At 36.5% G+C, this 19,152-nt stretch overlaps 1 protein-coding gene across 11 annotated transcripts in view; it reads left to right on the top strand.

Moving 5' to 3' along the window:
- The window catches only part of LOC137244800 (uncharacterized), a 36,744-nt gene extending 17,964 nt beyond the window's left edge, over positions 1-18,780 (top strand). For all 11 annotated transcript variants that reach the window (XM_067774330.1, XM_067774329.1, XM_067774333.1 and 8 more), the window contains 2 exons: positions 10,398-10,720; positions 18,232-18,780. In XM_067774330.1, the coding sequence (XP_067630431.1) occupies positions 10,398-10,720; positions 18,232-18,342 (434 nt within the window). In that variant the 3' untranslated portion in view covers positions 18,343-18,780. The remainder of the gene's footprint in view (positions 1-10,397; positions 10,721-18,231) is intronic.
- Positions 18,781-19,152: the final 372 nt, after the last annotated feature.

Below are 19,152 nucleotides of genomic sequence, written 5' to 3'. Positions count from 1 at the left end.
GAAATTTTTACTGAAAACCCGCGCATAGGAAGTATTGTCATCTATATTTGTTGCACGTACGTACGACAGTTATTGAGTGGAATTTAACTGCTGTTTGTGGAACTTAAATGAGACATAGTTTTACATATCCACTTGAAAGTGATCGTAATACTCTCAAATGTGTTTCTATTACTAAACTACCTCACAAATTTTCAACTGCTTTTATGATTTGTCGGTAAAAGTCGGAGATAAAACATATGTCTTTCTAATATGCTATACAAACTTGATCAGAAGACCCCCCATACACACTTGAAAGTTGAATTCATGATGTATTACTAATGTTACTAAGTTATTATTTACCAAAGTATGTCAGGTGATAGACGGGCCTCGGGGAAGTCGGTCTAGAACCAGAAGATGGTGATCCGAAGCGCCGGATTCAAATATTGCAAATGACAATCCATAACTTTAACATTCCTCTTAAGCATAGGGGCAGATTTTTAAGGCAAAATAGCTACTTTGAATTAAAATTTCTGGTATATTTATAATAACATTGTGCTAGTGAACCTTTTACATAGATAAGGTATAATACGACAAATTTGGAGTTCTTGTTTTAGGAATGACAAAAAAAAGCCTCTTAAGTCTTCGGTAGCACTGCATAGAGGAAAGCCCTTGAGTACAAACAGGTCGTTTTTATAAAGACCTGTTTCAATATTTTTTGGCAACAAATCCAACAAATATAATGGAAATGTCAATTATATGAACGTAATAATTTGGCATGGCCTTAGTTATGGAAGCCAATACCAAATGATGAATATCTATAGTTAAATAAAGTAAGGGTCCATCGATATTCACCTAATAGTTAATGTGAAAAAACGTGCTAAAAGAATCATATTTATCTTCTGAAAAATGCAAAAAACAACCGTTTTTCGGGAACAACATTGGTGAAAAATTTTTTCGAACTTTTTCGAAAACGATGATCTGGATCGTTTACATAGTTTCAGATACACAATTTTTAAAGACTTCTAAAAATATCGAAAACTAAAAAAAAATAAAAACAAGTAAAGGTGTAACCTTACTTTTAGTTTACGACCCTTTTAAAATTGTTTTATATCTAAGTTGCCGTGGTCTTTAACCGATCCCGTCCATTTTAAAAAGAAATATTTTCTGCTATAAGGAAAATATGTGTACACAATTTCATTACGATATGTTAAATTTTCTTCGAGCTATAGCTCCCGAAACATAGAAAATTGCTTAGTCGTAAAAGGGGCGGTGCCACGCCCATTTTTTCAAATTTGAAGTTTTTCCTATTTATTGTTATAAATCCACTTGGGAAATGAAATACCATTGATATAAAGCTCTTTTTTGCGAAGATATAACTTATTTTATTCGTCCACGATCCTTTTAAAAATATTTTATATAAAAGTGGGCGTGGTCCTTAACCGAATTCGTTAATTTTTCTTCAAAGCATTCCTTATAGTAAAGGCAACCTCTATGCCGAATTTTGTTACGAAAGGTTTAACGATTTTTGATTTATGATTAATAAAATATGTAAAATTGATTTTATCACAAGTGGGCGGGCAAATTTTTATCAGGAGTCTCAATATCAGTGCACATGTCAAATTTCAACATTCTAGGTATATTATTTACTAAATTATTAGGTTTTTTGTGTCTTCCAAGATTTTATATATATAAAAAGTGGGCGTGGTTATCATCCGATTTCGCTCATTTTCAATACCAATCTATTTTGGGCCCAGATAAGCTATTGGACCAAAGTTGGTGAATATATCTCAATATTTACTCAAGTTATCGTGCTAACGGACGAACGGACGGGCGGACATGGCACAATAAATTTTTTTTCGATACTGATAATTTTGATATATGGAAGTCTATATCTATCTCGATTCCTTTATACCTATACAACCAACCATTATCCAATCAAAGTTAATATACTCTGTGTGCAAAGCACGCTGAGTATATAAAAATTTATTTGAAGAAATTTGATAAAAATTGCCACTGCTACTTTTCTGTTCGCTGATGTCCATATATTCGTCATAGCGAAAACCGAATATCTTTTGCAATTCATGATAGGCTACCTTTTGTTTTCCTTACAATCCATATTGCACCTGCTAGGTTGCACATATATATTAGTTATAGCTTATTATTCTAGTATACGATCCTTTTAAACTTGTTTTATATCTAAGCTGACGTGGTCTTTAACCGATGCCGTCCATTTTTACTAGAAATATTTTCTAATATAGGGAAAATTTGTGTACCCAATTTTATTACGATCCGTTAATTTTTCTTCGAGTTATGGCCCTTGAAACCTATAAAATTGCTTAGTCATAAAAGGGGCGGTGCCACACCCATTTTCAAAAATTTTTGTGTTTTCCAATTTAATGTTAAAATTCAATTTATAAAGTAAATTTCTATTGATACAAAGCTCTTTTTAGCTAAGATATAGCTTATTATTTTCGTCTACGACCCTTTTAAAAATCTTTTATATAAAAGTGGGCGTGGTCTTTAACCGATGTCGTCCATTTTTTCTAGAAATATTTCCTGCTATATGGAAAATCTGTGCACCCAAGTTTATTACGATCCGTTAATTTGTGTCCGAATTATGGCTCCCGAAACATAGAAAATTGCTTAGTCATAAAAGGGCCGGTGCCCCACCCATTTTTTAAAATTTTAAGTTTTTCTTATTTATTGTCATAAAGCTCTTATTTGCAAAGATATAGCTTATATTATTCGTCCACGATTCTCTTAAAAATCTTTTATATAAAAGTGGGCGTGGTCCTTAACCGATTTCGTTAATTTTTCTTCAAAGCATTCCTTATAGTAAAGGCAACCTCTCTGCCGAATTTTGTTACGATATGTTTAGCGATTTTTATTTTTGATTAATAATATTTGTGAATTTGATTTTATCACAAGTGGGCTGTGCCACGCCCATTTTTTAAATTTTTTTCAAATTTTTATTAAAAGTCTCAATATCAGTCCACGCGTCAAATTTCAACATTCTAGGTGTATTATTTACTAAATAATCAGGTTTTTTTGTGTTTTCCAAAGTGTTATATATATAAAAAGTGGGCGTGGTTATCATCCGATTTCGCTCGTTTTCAATACCAATCTATTATGGGTTCAAATAAGCTCGTGTACCAAATTTGGTGAAGATATCTTAATATTTACTCAAGTTATCGTGTTAAAGGATAGACGGGCGGACGGACAAATTTTTTTTTTCGACACTGATGATTTTGATATATGGAAGTCTATATCTATCTCTATTCCTTTATACCTGTCGAGTGAAGCATCATTGGAAAAACAAAATAATTAACGAGCAAAAAAGGACAAGTAAAAAAATAAAGTGCATTTTATACTAAGCCTACGTAAGCCCTATAATATTTAAGCATTTCTTTAACATATAACTGAGGAATTGGTTCCAGTCAATATGTACATATGGCATCTCTAATGTACCGACATATGCGTAGTTCAATTAGCTGCATACCAAACATACTCAGGTGGAGTGCTGTTACATTGTCCTTTATTGCAGCGTCCTACGTTTCTTGTAACTAAGGGCCTGGATATATTTATATCAATGATATTATTTGAATTATTTTCAATGTCATGGTTCAAGTACTCAAGTGACTGCGTGCCGCAATGGTGATTGCATAACATACCTTCGTGCATGTATAATGCATACTTTTGTAAGTACTTGTGTATATAAACCCACCAAAAGATCGTGCGACCTATATAAGGCTTATAGAAATTGTTTCAGAAAAATCTTAATATATGAACGCTTAACATTTATTGGCTGGCTTACCTTGGGCCTTCCATGGAAAATCGTAAATTTTAGCCGTTTTTCGAACTGCTTTCCTTATGTTTCCTATGTGTTTTTTTTCATTCTTCTGTTCACGGCCCATGCGAAACGCCCACTCTCCAGTTTTGCTGGGTTGGTCACCGCTTCTAAGCGTTAGACAATTCTTAATGCTGCACGGTACTATCTATGGGTGGGCTCCCTTACTCCCTCTGCGCCGTACCCTTCTCCAATCTTCTTCTCTCCGTCAGGGAGCGCGCATCGCTTGCAGCGCTTTTGTCTTCGTTTGCTTGTGACTGTATTCTCCATCTCTCCTCTTTCTTATCAATACAAGATATCGCGAACGTACCATTGAAATAAAGCCGGGTATACTCTCTGGCTGAAAATCATCCAAAAGACAACATTATTGGTCACCGAAATCTTGGCGCCCTCCTATGATATAGAACGGCGTAGATGGAACGCCCTAAAGCTTTCATATACTTAGCCGGGAGCTATGGAGTTCGGCTAAGCCGTAAAACCATCGACAAGGTGCCTATTCAATTGAAAGCCTTGAATAAGCTTTTAGTAAAAGCAAATGAAAAAATTATGTTTCGACAAGTTGAAGCCAACATTATGATGACCTTTTCCATATATTTTACACCACCGGCTCGAAGGTGGTGTTTTTCTTTCAAGTACGGTTTAGGGGTTAGGCAAATAAGAGTTTGAATGATTTTATGCACTCACTTGACTTAGAATTGATAACTATAAAGCTACTGAAAATCGAATTTTATGGAGGAAGTGTTGGTTTGTTTTCGGCTTGTTGTTGCCAAGCCTTCGGCTAGTTATTGATTTCTTATTGGTTTGCTATAGCCATACTTTTCGGATAATAAATCGTTAACCTTGGAAAACACGCGAATAACAATTTGCTCAGACTTCGATAACAAATAGACATTTTTCTAATAGCTTGTCGATAATTTTTCGATAAATAGTCCATAAATTCTTGATAATACATCGATAACTCGTCAATAACTCTTTGATAACAAATTGATAGTTTATCAACAATTTAATTCTACTGCTATTTTTCTCCTCCTCATCTATTCTATCTTTTTATACTCAGCTGAGCAGAGCTCACAGAGTATATTTATTTTGTTCGCATAACGGTAATCCGTAGCGCCATAAACTAATCGAGATAGGTATAGACTTCTATATATCAAAACGATGTGGTAGAAAAAAGAAATTAATTTAGCCATGTCCGTCCGTCCGTCCGTAAACACGATAACTTGAGTAAATTTTGAGGTATCTTAATGAAATTTGGTAAATTTGGAAATGAATGGAATTGGACTTTAACCACGCCCACTTTTTCGATATCGAAAATTTCGAGAAACCGAAAAAGTGCGATAATTCATTACCAAAGACGGATTAAGCGATGAAACTTGGTAGGTGGGTTGACCTTATGACGCAGAATAGAAAATTAGTAAAACTTTGGACTATGGGCGTGGTACCGCCCACTTTTAAAAGAATGTAATTTAAAAGTTTTACAAGCTGTAATTTGGCAGCTAAGTATGCAATGTTCGGTTACACCTGAACTTAGCCTTTCTTATTTGTTACATGTAACTCTTTTAAATTGTCGTTTAACTTTGTCCGTTAGACATATACATATATATCATCGGTTAGTTTTTCTGTCCTCGTTGGAGGTTGACCATGTTATGGACTCATGTCCTGCACTGGCAATCTCAAGGGCGCAAGAGTTATCAGATTTCGATGCAGAACCCTTCTGGTTTATAGAGAAGGGTTTCATTTTTTGTAATATTGGTCCTTGTTCTTAATGGTGTTTTGCTTTTAGTATTCAATTTTTCCAAATTCGTTTAACACTACGGAAACGTTTAATCTATGTGACGCCTTTATTAAAAGACTAGTGTAGTCTACTTTAATGTGGAAAACAGCGCTGTTGACATGTTTCTTATCCCGTTTAACCAATTTTTGTGGGAGCGCCGTACGCATACTTATGCGATAATAAACATACACACCTGCAAGCTCTTTTCAAATTGCAGCATGTCGAATCAACAAATTCAACTGCGGCGTTTTGTTTTGTAATGCGACCGGACCGAAACGGTCTGGTCATGACCTGAATTATTTAAGTATAAAACGCGTACGAGCGTACAATTGATAAAGTACCCAGCCAGACAGGACTGCAGTGATATGCTTATGCTTGCGAAATATTACATACATGTGCTTGTAGACATGGGGTTTTTGTAATTGAATCGATATATGGGATATTGGGGCGTTAAGGGTTGCAATTCAATGTCGAATTATATGTAAAATAAATAGTTTTGTATAGGCACGTTATCCAGCAAAATTGATTTTATAATTGATAAAAGTACGTGTCTCGTAAACTATGGAGGCATTCCGTAGCTTAACTAAAACATTTGATAAAGTCTCCCAATCGATTTTGTTGTTTTAACTTGGTGGCATAGGATGTTTTCCTGTATTGGTTATCCTCATACATGAAAGATATAATACAAGAGATGATGTTAAAGAATTGTTTACCTCGCCTCAAAAATGCTACGTATAGATCGGTGACTGACTACCTAATTGAGCAGACCACAATATTCATTAATTTAGGTGTTGTGACAGTGGCCCTTAAACTGATTTCAAGTCTCATATTGTGTTGTTATCATAGGATCCGCTAAAAAATCTTCCTCCCAACTTCAGTCGCTTTCAGCTTAGACACTGGTTTGGTAAATAGCCCGCTTTTGCTTGCAGAGTTTATGTTCAACGTCCCCTGCAGGTCTTCGACGCATTTTCGCATTTCTTCCTCTAATTCGTTTTTATACTCAGTTGAGCAGAGCTCACAGAGTATATTAAGTTTGATTGGATAACGGTTGGTTGTACATATATAAAGGAATCGAGATAGATATAGACTTCTATATATCAAAATAATCAGGATCGAAAAAAAATTTGATTGAGCCATGTCCGTCCGTCCGTCCGTCCGTCCGTCCGTCCGTCCGTCCGTTAACACGATAACTTGAGTAAATTTTGAGGTATCTTGATGAAATTTGGTATGCAGGTTTCTGAGTACACATCTCAGATCGCTATTTAAAATGAACGATATCGGACTATAACCACGCCCACTTTTTCGATATCGAAAATTTCGAAAAACCGAAAAAGTGCGATAATTCATTACAAAAGACAGCTAAAGTGACGAAACTTGGTAGATGAGTTGAACTTATGACGCAGAATAGAAAATTAGTAAAATTTTGGACAATGGGCGTGGCACCGCCCACTTTTAAAAGAAGGTAATTTAAAAGTTTTGCAAGCTGTAATTTGGCAGTCGTTGAAGATATCTTGATGAAATTTGGCAGGAACGTTACTTCTATTACTATATGTACGCCTAATAAAAATTAGCAAATCGGAGAAGGACCACGCCCACTTTTAAAAAAAAAATTTTTTTAAAGTAAAATTTTAACAAAAAATTTAATATCTTTACAGTATATAAGTAAATTATGTCAACATTCAACTCCAGTAATGATATGGTGCAACAAAATACAAAAATAAAAGAAAATTTCAAAATGGGCGTGGCTCCGCCCTTTTTCATTTAATTTGTCTAGGATACTTTTAACGCCATAAGTCGAACAAAAATTAACCAATCCTTTTGAAATTTGGTAGGGGCATAGATTTTATGACATTAACTGTTTTCTGTGAAAATGGGCGAAATCGGTTGATGCCACGCCCAGTTTTTATACACAGGCGTCCGTCTGTCCTTCCGCATGGCCGTTAACACGATAACTTGGGCAAAAATCGACATATCTTTAATGAACTTAGTTCACGTGCTTACTTGAACTCACTTTATCTTGGTATGAAAAATGAACGAAATCCGACTATGACCACGCCCACTTTTTCGATATCGAAAATTACGAAAAATTAAAAAATGCCATAATTCTATACCAAATACGAAAAAAAGCATGAAACATGGTAAGGTAATTGGCTTGTTTTATTGACGCGAAATATAACTTTAGAAAAAACTTTATAAAATGGTTGTGACACCTACCATATTAAGTAGAAGAAAATGAAAAAGTTCTACAGGGCGAAATAAAAAACCCTTAAAATCTTGGCAGGTATTACATATATAAATAAATTAGCTGTATCCAACAGATGATGTTCTGGGTCACCCTAGTCCACATTTTGGTCGATATCTGGAAAACGCCTTCACACCACTCCATTTTAAAACTCTCATTAATACCTTTAATTTGATACCCATATCGTAAAAACATATTCTAAAGTCACCCCTGGTCCACCTTTATGGCGATATCTCGAAAAGGCGAACACCTATAGAACGAAGGCCCACTCCCTTTTAAAATACTCATTAACACCTTTCTTTTGATACCCATATTGTACAAACAAATTCTAGGGTCACCCCTGCTCCACCTTTATGGCGATATCTCGAAACGGCGTCCACATATGGAACTAAGGATTACTCCCTTTTAAAATACTCATAAACACCTTTCTTTTGATACCCATATTGTACAAACAAATTCTAGGGTCACCCCTGGTCCACCTTTATGGCGATATCTCGAAATGGCGTCCACCTATGGAACTAAGGAGTACTCCCTTTTAAAATACTCATTAACACCTTTCGTTTGATGCCCATATTGTACAAACAAATTCTAGGGTCACCCCTGGTCCACCTTATGGCGATATCTCGAAACGGCGTCCACCTATGGAACTAAGGATTACTCCCTTTTAAAATACTCATTAACACCTTTTTTTTGATACCCATATTGTACAAACAAATTCTAGGGTCACCCCTGGTCCACCTTTGTGGCGATATCTCGAAATGGCGTCCACCTATGGAACTAAGGAGTACTCCCTTTTAAAATACTCATTAACACCTTTCATTTGAAACCCATATCGTACAAACGCATTCTAGAGTCAACCCTGATCCACCTTTATGGCTATATCCCTAAATGGCATCCACCTATAGAACTATGGCCCACTCCCTCATAAAATACTCTTTAACGCCTTTCATTTGATACACATTCCAGGGTTTCCCTCGGTTCATTTTCCTACATGGTTATTTTCCCTTATGTTGTCACCATAGCTCTCAACTGAGTATGTAATGTTCGGTTACACCCGAACTTAACCTTCCTTACTTGTTCTTAATTAAAGAGAATATATGTACTTACTGTCTTGAATAATTTCACAAAACTAAAATACCTGGCAGACTTTTTTCTGCCTGAAAATTGGTTTGCCTACATATGAAAAGTTGCCATCGCTTCCCCTCTTTACTCAGTATCCCATTCTCTTCTACTTTATATTCCTTTTTTATTCTTGTCCATTCTTTATTTTATATCTTCGTCCCACTCCCTTAATGCCGCTCCTACTACCACTCCTACTCACACTCCTAGCCTTGAAAATCTTGTTGATTCCCCCACAGTATTCATATGAGCTCTGCAGTCCTTTTCGCATAGTCGTCTATCATAGTCGTTTCACATAATCGTTTTTCAAGGGGCTATCATTCGTTTAACTGAAAAACTATGTGAGAACAACTTCAGAGCTCAAAATGCGTTGACAGAAAATACAGATCGTTTCAGGAGAAAACTCGTGGTATATTAAAGCAAGAAATTGATTGTTGACTACTTAAAAAAAAAAAAAACAAAGATTTCTGAGACCAGCTCAACCTCAGCTTCAAATTGGGGGGCGGTCTTTTGCAACTTTGTTCTCGACTCAGTCTAGTAGGCATCAAATTAAGTGTTGGCAAACTATCGATAATATCGATAGACCGATATAATCAGCACCATCGATAGTTCTCTGTTGTTTATATGACCAACAGAACATTTTTGGCTATAATTAATTGTGTTGCTGTATTTTTTTTTTATTTTCCGTTATTGCTTTGTTTAGTTTTGTGTGGGAGCTTTTCTGGCTTGAAGAAGCATCCCTCTTTTTTCTGAAAGTGCTGTTCTGCCTGGTTTGCAACGTCGTCCCTTCTGTTCAACTTGCCTCTGGAAACAGCAACCCTAGCGATTTAGGGGGCTGAGAATATACCCGCGGGATGTTTGTCTGTCGTAAGAGGCGACTAAAATACCAAACTCATTCAAGGGGTTTTGTAACGCAACCCTTTCAAGGGGTTGCCAGCGCAATATATAGCTTCTCCAACCCAATTGTCAACCTCATCTACCCGTGGCGATGCTTGTTTCTTTCACAGCCGAGGCTCTGGCGACCCCAAGTTTCGTATGGATCTAGGGGGTGGCAGGGGGATGGCTATAAGTGGTCATACCAAATCGTTCCCGTGATGGTCGGCCTAGTACCTTAATGGTGCTTGTTACCGGAAAGTACCGGATCTGCATCCGGAAAAGGACCATAAATATCGATACCACTCCCCTTGGCCTTCGGATAGCGTCCTTATCGCTACAACAACAACAACATTAATATAACAACAGCTTACCGAATACCTTTTTTGTTTCTTTGCTTTTCCGTAGGCCCAGTTACCCTAAAATAAAAATTCTCGAAAACTATCAACAGCAATGAAAGCACTAATCAAATCTATTCCATTTACGATTATATTAATACTTATATACTTTTACATAAATATTAATATTTGTTATACTTAAATATTTATTTATTTCTTTTTTAGAAATCTCAAAAGTGGGACATAATATGACACCATCAACTAACATAAACTCATCACATCCACTTAAAGTACCAACTTTAGACGATAAAACATTGACGATATCAACAACAGCACCAATTCTAACAACAAAACTTGATGAAGGCAAAACCCAGCAAGAAGGTCAACCTTATGGTTTGCATGGCTTGGTTGATAGTATTTTAGAAATTTTGCCACAGGATCAAATTTTATCAACCTTTTTTGATAAACTCGAAAACGATGAGAATTTCAGAAAACTGGTAAAAAATATACAAAGACCAGCGTTCGCACAGATACTCAGCAAAATGGAGGTGAGTATGAAAAATTTAGGAAAACTAGCAAAGTGAAATGGCAGTTTCAGAGGCAAATCATGTTTAATGCAATGTTTCAGTTTCATCCCAGTGAAATGAATTATATAAGCAATAGGATGAAAGAATTCAATGCCTCAGTGACAGCAAACCGAGTGAAGTTTTTTATCCTTTGTGAGTTTATATTGTTGTGCATACGTTCTATGGTTTGCCACGGAGTTTCTTTGCCGAATCGTAGTATATCACAAAATAGGAGGAAGCAAGTTGCTAAAGCTATGAACGATCTGATATTTTAAATGATCTGAATAGTATTTATTTTTTATTGACCTGCAAAATATCTAAGATCATGCGCAAGTCTTGCAAAAACTCCTATCTCGAGAGAGAGAAAACTAGAGACTCATTATAGGGGTACTGCATGATACGGGGTAACCCTGTCGGAAGCAACGCTTAGTTTCGAACGGCACAGAAAGGCAATTCCCAATTTTGTGTGAGCTGATGGTGTTGCTCATCGTGATTTTGCACAGCTTTATAAAATTGCGGGAAAATAAATTCAGACGAGCGGAAGCTCCTTTTTGTGCTGTCAAAGGCTGCTTTAAAATCGACGAAGAGGGGATTAGTGTCAATTTTCTTTCGCGGGTTCTTCCAAGACTGAGCACGTAGAAAATTCAGTCAATGATAAGTTTACCTGGTCTAAAGACGTACTGATAAGGTCCAACTAGCCGACTCACGGTGAGCTTCGGTATTTCGCAAAATATGCTTGACAGGACCTTAAAGGCGATACTAAGAAGGCTGATTCCAAGATAGTCGGCGCAATTTGCAAGATCCCTCTTCTTTTTGACTGGGCCACTTAGATTCGTCGGGGAATGCACTCGTTCGACAATATTTTGAATAGAAATTAATGCATGTGTGTGACCAACCGCCGTATTTGAATAGCTTCGCAAGCAATCCCTCAGCTCCCGCGGTCATGTTTTTCTTAATCCTTTTATGTCTATTATTACTTCGTCATGGTCATTTATTTTATCATCTGTCATGGGCGTTTCATTGTTCTCTCCATTTAGAAGCACACAGAAGTGCTCCCGCCAAAATCTAAGCACCCTCTGGACATCGGTTATCAGGTCGCTGTTTTCCTTTTACAGGAGTTTTCCCGGGCTAAAAATCTTCTGTCGTCGAATTTGTAGCTACAATTTGAGGGCGTTATTCCTAGTTGCTCACAGCTAAAAATTTTTCATTCACGCTCTTCTGTTACTACTTTTTTTCTTCCTGTAAAGGCGTCTCGCTTCTCTTTTCAACTCCCGGTAGCGTTCACATACTATTTTTATTGCGTTCGCTTTGAAGGCAGCGCCATTTCTTTCTGTTGAAAAGCTGCATTCTTGATCATGCCAGTTGTTCCCAGCTTATATAATACACATCTTATACACTCGACCGAAAATGTTGAAATTTGATCAGATAATTGTTCAGCTCCATTCATGTTGTTGTTGTTGTTGTTGTAGCGATAAGGTTGCTCCCCGAAGGCTTTGGGGAGTGTTATCGATGTGATGGTCCTTTGCCGGATACAGATCCGGTACGCTCCGGTACCACAGCACCATTAAGGTGCTGGCCCAACCATCTCGGGAACGATTTATGTGACCACATTAAACCTTCAGGCCATCCCCGCCCTCCCCAACCCCAAGTTCCATAAGGAGCTTAGCGTCGCCAGAGCCTCGTCTGTTAGTGAAACAGGATTCGCCGCGGATAGGTGAGGTTGACAATTGGGTTTGGAGAAGCTATATGTTGCGCTGGCAACCTGCAGGGTTGCGCTACACAGCCCCTGGAATCTGGTATTTTAGTCGCCTCTTACGACAGGCATACCTACCGCGGGTATATTCTGACCCCCCCTAACCCGCTGGGGGAAGCTCCATTCATGAAAGGTATGAGTACCACGGCAGAGCCGAACCCTGCCCTGTCCTTACATGCTAAATTTTCTCTTTGTATCATGGCTCAATTATATGGTTGACTCATCTCATCAGCTGATTTTATTTATTTCATTGCATAGTCGATGGGATTGTCAAAAGGAGATGGGAAACTTAAAATGAAACACATTGGCAACATTTTCTTATACATACAAAAACTGCTAAGTTTTATGTTTCCATTCCATACCATTCGCTCCAACACCAATACACAGATTTTGACAATTTGAACAGACATATTTTGTTATTGTACAGATAAGCCAACTATATAATTGAACCATGTCTTTGTATTTTATTTTCTTCATTTCAAACTATTTTGAATAGCTTGGTGTACACACGCCATCTAGAATTTAAAGAATTTAAATGTTTTTCCTTGTCATGACTACGCACTTTTATGCGCCCCCAGGTATTTAAATTCTGCATTTTTTTCATGTAATACTGCTCACCGCTTCAAGATAAATTTTCTCTTTGTATCATGGCTCAATTATATGGTTGACTCATCTCATCAGCTGATTTTATTTATTTCATTGCATAGTCGATGGGATTGTCAAAAGGAGATGGGAAACTTAAAATGAAACACATTGGCAACATTTTCTTATACATACAAAAACTGCTAAGTTTTATGTTTCCATTCCATACCATTCGCTCCAACACCAATACACAGATTTTGACAATTTGAACAGACATATTTTGTTATTGTACAGATAAGCCAACTATATAATTGAACCATGTCTTTGTATTTTATTTTCTTCATTTCAAACTATTTTGAATAGCTTGGTGTACACACGCCATCTAGAATTTAAAGAATTTAAATGTTTTTCCTTGTCATGACTACGCACTTTTATGCGCCCCCAGGTATTTAAATTCTGCATTTTTTTCATGTAATACTGCTCACCGCTTCAAGATAAATTTTCTCTTTGTATCATGGCTCAATTATATGGTTGACTCATCTCATCAGCTGATTTTATTTATTTCATTGCATAGTCGATGGGATTGTCAAAAGGAGATGGGAAACTTAAAATGAAACACATTGGCAACATTTTCTTATACATACAAAAACTGCTAAGTTTTATGTTTCCATTCCATACCATTCGCTCCAACACCAATACACAGATTTTGACAATTTGAACAGACATATTTTGTTATTGTACAGATAAGCCAACTATATAATTGAACCATGTCTTTGTATTTTATTTTCTTCATTTCAAACTATTTTGAATAGCTTGGTGTACACACGCCATCTAGAATTTAAAGAATTTAAATGTTTTTCCTTGTCATGACTACGCACTTTTATGCGCCCCCAGGTATTTAAATTCTGCATTTTTTTCATGTAATACTGCTCACCGCTTCAAGAAGTTGGCAATATTTGGAAAACAAAACGTGATCTAAATAATTAATGCGTGCGCTTGGGAGCACGTTTTGCTTGCTCACTTCTGCCTCTTCTTCCGAAATACTCACCTTTTATCGAGTCTTGTTTTTAACGATTTTTTTTTTTATTTCTTCATCTTTTGGTAGATTTTCATGTGCTTTTTTATACACTTCTTTGCTATGTTTTTTATTGTGCGTGAAAGCTTGACTATGTTTTCGTTGTTGTTCTTTATAATGACTCGCTTTGTATACAAATCAGCATCCGTTTTCGTTGTTTGACTAGCGGTTTCCGTATTGGATATGTCCGCTCTTGAAGATCTCGCTATATTGACGGCGTTTGAAACTTTCGACAATTTTAAAGTGTATTGGAATTTTTCTAATTGGCAATTGAGCTGAAAACGTGACGAAAATATTTGGTTATTGTTAATGTCAATATTGTTCAAATGGCATGACCATACTAATTCTAACCTCACTATTTTGTTTACACTCGCCATGATGGTAAGCTTTTATGTTTGCATTGCTGACATTCTCCCTGCATTCCAAAATTGATAAAATGTTTTTTTTTTTTTTTTTTAAATTGCACGATAATTGATTTCATTTTTGTTTTATTGCATATCGCCGCTTGCCAGAAGCATGAATGTGATAAAATGAAATTGTTGGGAAATCGAGTTTCAAAGTTTATTGCTCTCTCAAAATTAGAAGAATTAGTTTCTAGTGTACCCATGTACTTACATATTATTCTCACACTATTCTCTTTTAACTAAGATAATTGTTCTGCTCGCATCCCTTCTATTCTCCAAGATTTAGCATATTTATTTTTCTGGCACAACAAAAATTTAAAAAGCTGATATACTTTTTGGTAACACATCTATACAAAAAAATTAAAAGTAGTCGGATCAGGTTAATCTGCTCATGCTTTCTATGCATTTTGATGCGCTGAATCCGAATAAGCTATAAGAATTTGCCCAACCTCAAAAGACGTAAAAACATCACTGCATATTGATTTTTAAACAAAGTTAGGGCCAAGCCCAGACCTGCTAGGCCAATTCCGTTGGCGGATTGGGATTCGGAGAATCACAGTACTTGGAAAAACATCCACGGCTTTGACTTATCGGAAGTATGTATGTAACTGAAAAAAGTTACACATTCAATTCAATTTAATATACACTAATGTGTTTTTATTTAAGATATTATTGCAAACGTATAACTAGTTCTTATTCTCATCAGAATCAGGATCTTCTTAAATGTTTGGTTCGGGAAAAGCGTTGCCCTCCAGATTTTTATAATAAGAATGATATTATTTTGGTATAACCAGTTTTTCACACAATTTTTCCAAGTATTTTAGTTTTGATTCCGGAAGAGGCAACGGCTTCGTTTAAACAACTATTTTTTTAGGATATTAAGCTATTAAAAATTCTTCATCGGTGTAATATTTTTTGAAGAAAACCAGGCACGTATACCCGAACATTCGAACATACGAATATGTGCTGTTCTTATTTTTTTTTTTTTTCAAAAATTGTAAAAATTGTTTAGCCATATCAACGATATGCCACATTCATTTTTCTGGCTCAACTTTGGGTGATTAAATTGTACATTCGTGAAAATGGCATTGCAAATTATTGGGGTTTCCATGTACGCAGGAAGCTCTAGATTTAAGTAGAACCTGGAGAATCTAAAGGGTAATCCGAAGAGGCCTCTAACACAAAATCGGAAAAATTGCCTATTCATGCTTCTGGCTAGCGGGCGACGATATGCTTGCTAGGGATAATTTTATCAAATAACCTTTTTCCAGTTTTATTCTTAAAAAAAAAATTAAAATAAAATAAATTAATAAAATGTGAACTTAGAAACGGTGCCCAAGTCCCAAAATGGCCCATGAATGTACGGTACAGTTCCATCACCTTTTCGCAGTCCGTCACAAAATTAACGCATGGACAAAGGTGGCACTTCGTTCGATATTAGTTGTTATGCACGGGCCCCCTCCCCCTTAACTGAATGGCATAATTGGAGCACTTCTGATTGAATGATATGTCTTCTTCTTATGTGAAAAATCGATGAGTTCCTATTTGATTGTATAAGTCGATGTGTCCTTGTTTTAGGGGGAAAAAATAAGTACGTGTAAGCTGTTCTGTACAAATAGTGCCAACTTCCACTATATTCTCTGTGCCCTAATTTTCCGTCTCCTTATATTGCCTTACCTAGGTTTGTTTAGGTTGAACTGGTGGGTCAACCAAGAACTCACATAGACTAAATGTGTCCATAGTGTTACCAGAATTTGTTTGACTACCTAAAGGAAAAACCCCAGTCAGGTGCTTTCCTCTTGGCAAATACGAGCAATTTTCTAAGACCCAGCTTAATTGCTGCCTCGAGATCTGGCAACTCTGCCACCCCTAATAGCTGGAGACTTGACCTGGCGAGCGCAGGACACGAACACAGAACATACTCAAGCGTTTCTTCCTTCTAATATCGTAGGCTTTGCACATGATCATAGAAATTTTGCAGCCCCGCGCTTTTGTCCACGCCTTTCCTGCTTGATGGATCATATGCAACTCCTGTCTCCTTTTGATTTCATCCGCCTTTTCGTTCCTGTATGATCTACTTATTTCTGGGTAGATACAGTAAACAGCAAACCCAACCCCTTCCATTAATTTGGAACCATCCTTATACACGTGTATAGTATGTTCTGTTATTTCTGCACCCCGGCACCAACCCTCCGGCTCTATTGTCGAAACTCCGGCACGAGACCATATATTCCGTTTGCCCGATATTAGATGGCGCTATATTGCTGCGGCCATAAGGTCGGAACTCAACCTGCATTGAGGCCTTAAGCCGTGTTGCAGTTGCTAAGACGAGTTTTTGGCCTTTAGGTCTGCAGTCGCGGTAGTTTTTAAGGCTCCCGTTATGTTAATCATAGATACTCTGCATACCCTCTCAAGTTTTTTGGTATACGTACTATTTTGTGTGGCCGTCCACCAAACAAGAACCGCATAGTAAAATATGGGTTTGACGATTGCCGTAAATACCCAAGACGGAGTTAGGGTGATAGGGCCCACGTGCATCCTAGCATCCTCTTGCATGCATGGAGTGCCGCGGATGTTTTCTTCGCTCTCTCTTCCAAATGGAGTTTTCACGACAACTTACTATCTAGTATAACTCCTAGATACTTTGTACTATATTTTTCTTGCAGAGCTACCCCTCCAAGTTTAGGTTTAGTCCAATTAGGGACCTTATATTTCCTAGTAAATAATCCTATATCGGTTTTTTCCACGACGCCCAGGCATGTACATGCCGAAGTGCCTGATCCATCAGAGAGCTAATTGCTGTAAGGCATCTGCCGCTTGTGATGACAGAAACATTATCTGCATATGCCGTAAGTTTGACTCGTCCTCCGTCCAATCCCCTAAGCAATTGGTGTATAACTAGCGTCCACAGCATTGGTGATAAAACCCCACCCTGCGGCGTTCCTCTGTTTACAGATTTCGTTGCCTCGCACAAACTCCATTGCGATGTGATTATTCTGCAGCTTAAATTGGAGCCGATCCAATTTGCTAAAGCTGCATGGACTTCAATCGAATTAAGACTGCCCATGATTGCTCTTTTCGAGACATTGTTGAAAGCTCCGGCAATGTCCAGAAAAACACCTAGGGCATATTCCTGGTGTTCCAGGGCCTTATCTGTATTCATAACCACCTAATGCAATGCAATATCGACTAACTTGCCTTTGGTGTAAGCATGTTGTACTGAAGAGAATAATTCCTCGTTCATTTTGATTTTATATACACATATGTTAATCTCTCTAGGGTTTTGGATAGAAAATATGTCAAACTAATAGGCCTGTAGGTTTTCGGGTGCAGATGACTGGCTTTTCCCGCTTTTGGTATGATGACTACTCGAGCCGTTCTGGAATATTTCGGGACGTGGTTCAGTTTTATGCAACCCTCAAAAATTATTCTTAGCCTTACTGGGTTACTTATCTTTATGTTAAATTATGTATATCCCTTTCGCATTGATTCTTCTTTAACCAAAACGTAATATACTTTGCTTTGTGTTTACTTCTAGGCGTTGCACAGCCCACTTTAGTCATAAGTTAAAAAAAAATATATATTCAGTAGTCTTATTAATAGATATTTATTATCACATCAAAACTTCTACTAAAAATTTAAATGTTACTAATACAAATACATTATCATCGTCTTCCAGCAATCGATGTCCTTGAGAAATTTAATCTTCACACTACACAATAATGGTATCTATATAACGCGCATTGTCGATTCACTGAAGGCATATTTCTTTCTCGGAGGCTTCTCATAAGTAAATGAAAAAATTTAACGTTTTTCTGTTAACACTCAAGAGCAAAAACAACACCAAAGAACGAGAAGGAGAGAGAGGAGACTGGTTGTGAAAACGGAGGTTATCAGGAAGCAGAACTAAATTATTCCAACAAAGCAAATACATTTATAAATCAACTTTCAAGTGAGGAGAGAAAAATAAAAAATGTGTGTAAAAGTGTAAACAAAAATTCGTAATCCATTAAACAATACAATTAAAACTGAGCTATTTATTTATTTAATTTGCTTTATTGCCCAATTTATATCGTTCAGACATGTATGCTAATGTTCAAATTACAGGTCCTCTAAATGTTATTAAAATTGCAACAAACAATTTGGTATGGGTACTTTTATAAGCGAATATGTGTACACAAATGTGAGTTAAATGAATATAATAAAGATGAAAATGAAATGACCATTACACTTTGCAATGTCTACTCATGAACATACAGTTGTGAGCACGAAATTGGCAGTTGATTTTTATTTTCGTTAATTTTGGAAACAATTTTAACCAATTGTGAAAAAAGTTATGCTACCCATGTTAAAAAAATTGAAAAAAAAATTCAAAATTCGAAAAATGTCTAAAAATTATCTTAACAGTTAACACTATCTACAAACACACACCAAATTGGCAATTTATTTTGGGCAATTTATTACGCAATTTATCATATAATAAATCATAATAATAAATTGCCAATTTAAAAAAAAATTGCGTAATAAATTGTTTCAAACTGCAAATGCAACCTTGTAAAGTGTGTTTATTGAATAGATTTAAACGTCAGTTACGCATGGC

This window comes from Eurosta solidaginis, chromosome 3, assembly GCF_040869045.1.
Source record: "Eurosta solidaginis isolate ZX-2024a chromosome 3, ASM4086904v1, whole genome shotgun sequence".
Taxonomy (NCBI): domain Eukaryota; kingdom Metazoa; phylum Arthropoda; class Insecta; order Diptera; family Tephritidae; genus Eurosta; species Eurosta solidaginis.
The sequence above is the reverse complement of the archived record's forward strand: the minus strand, read 5'-3'. Positions and strand labels throughout refer to the sequence as shown.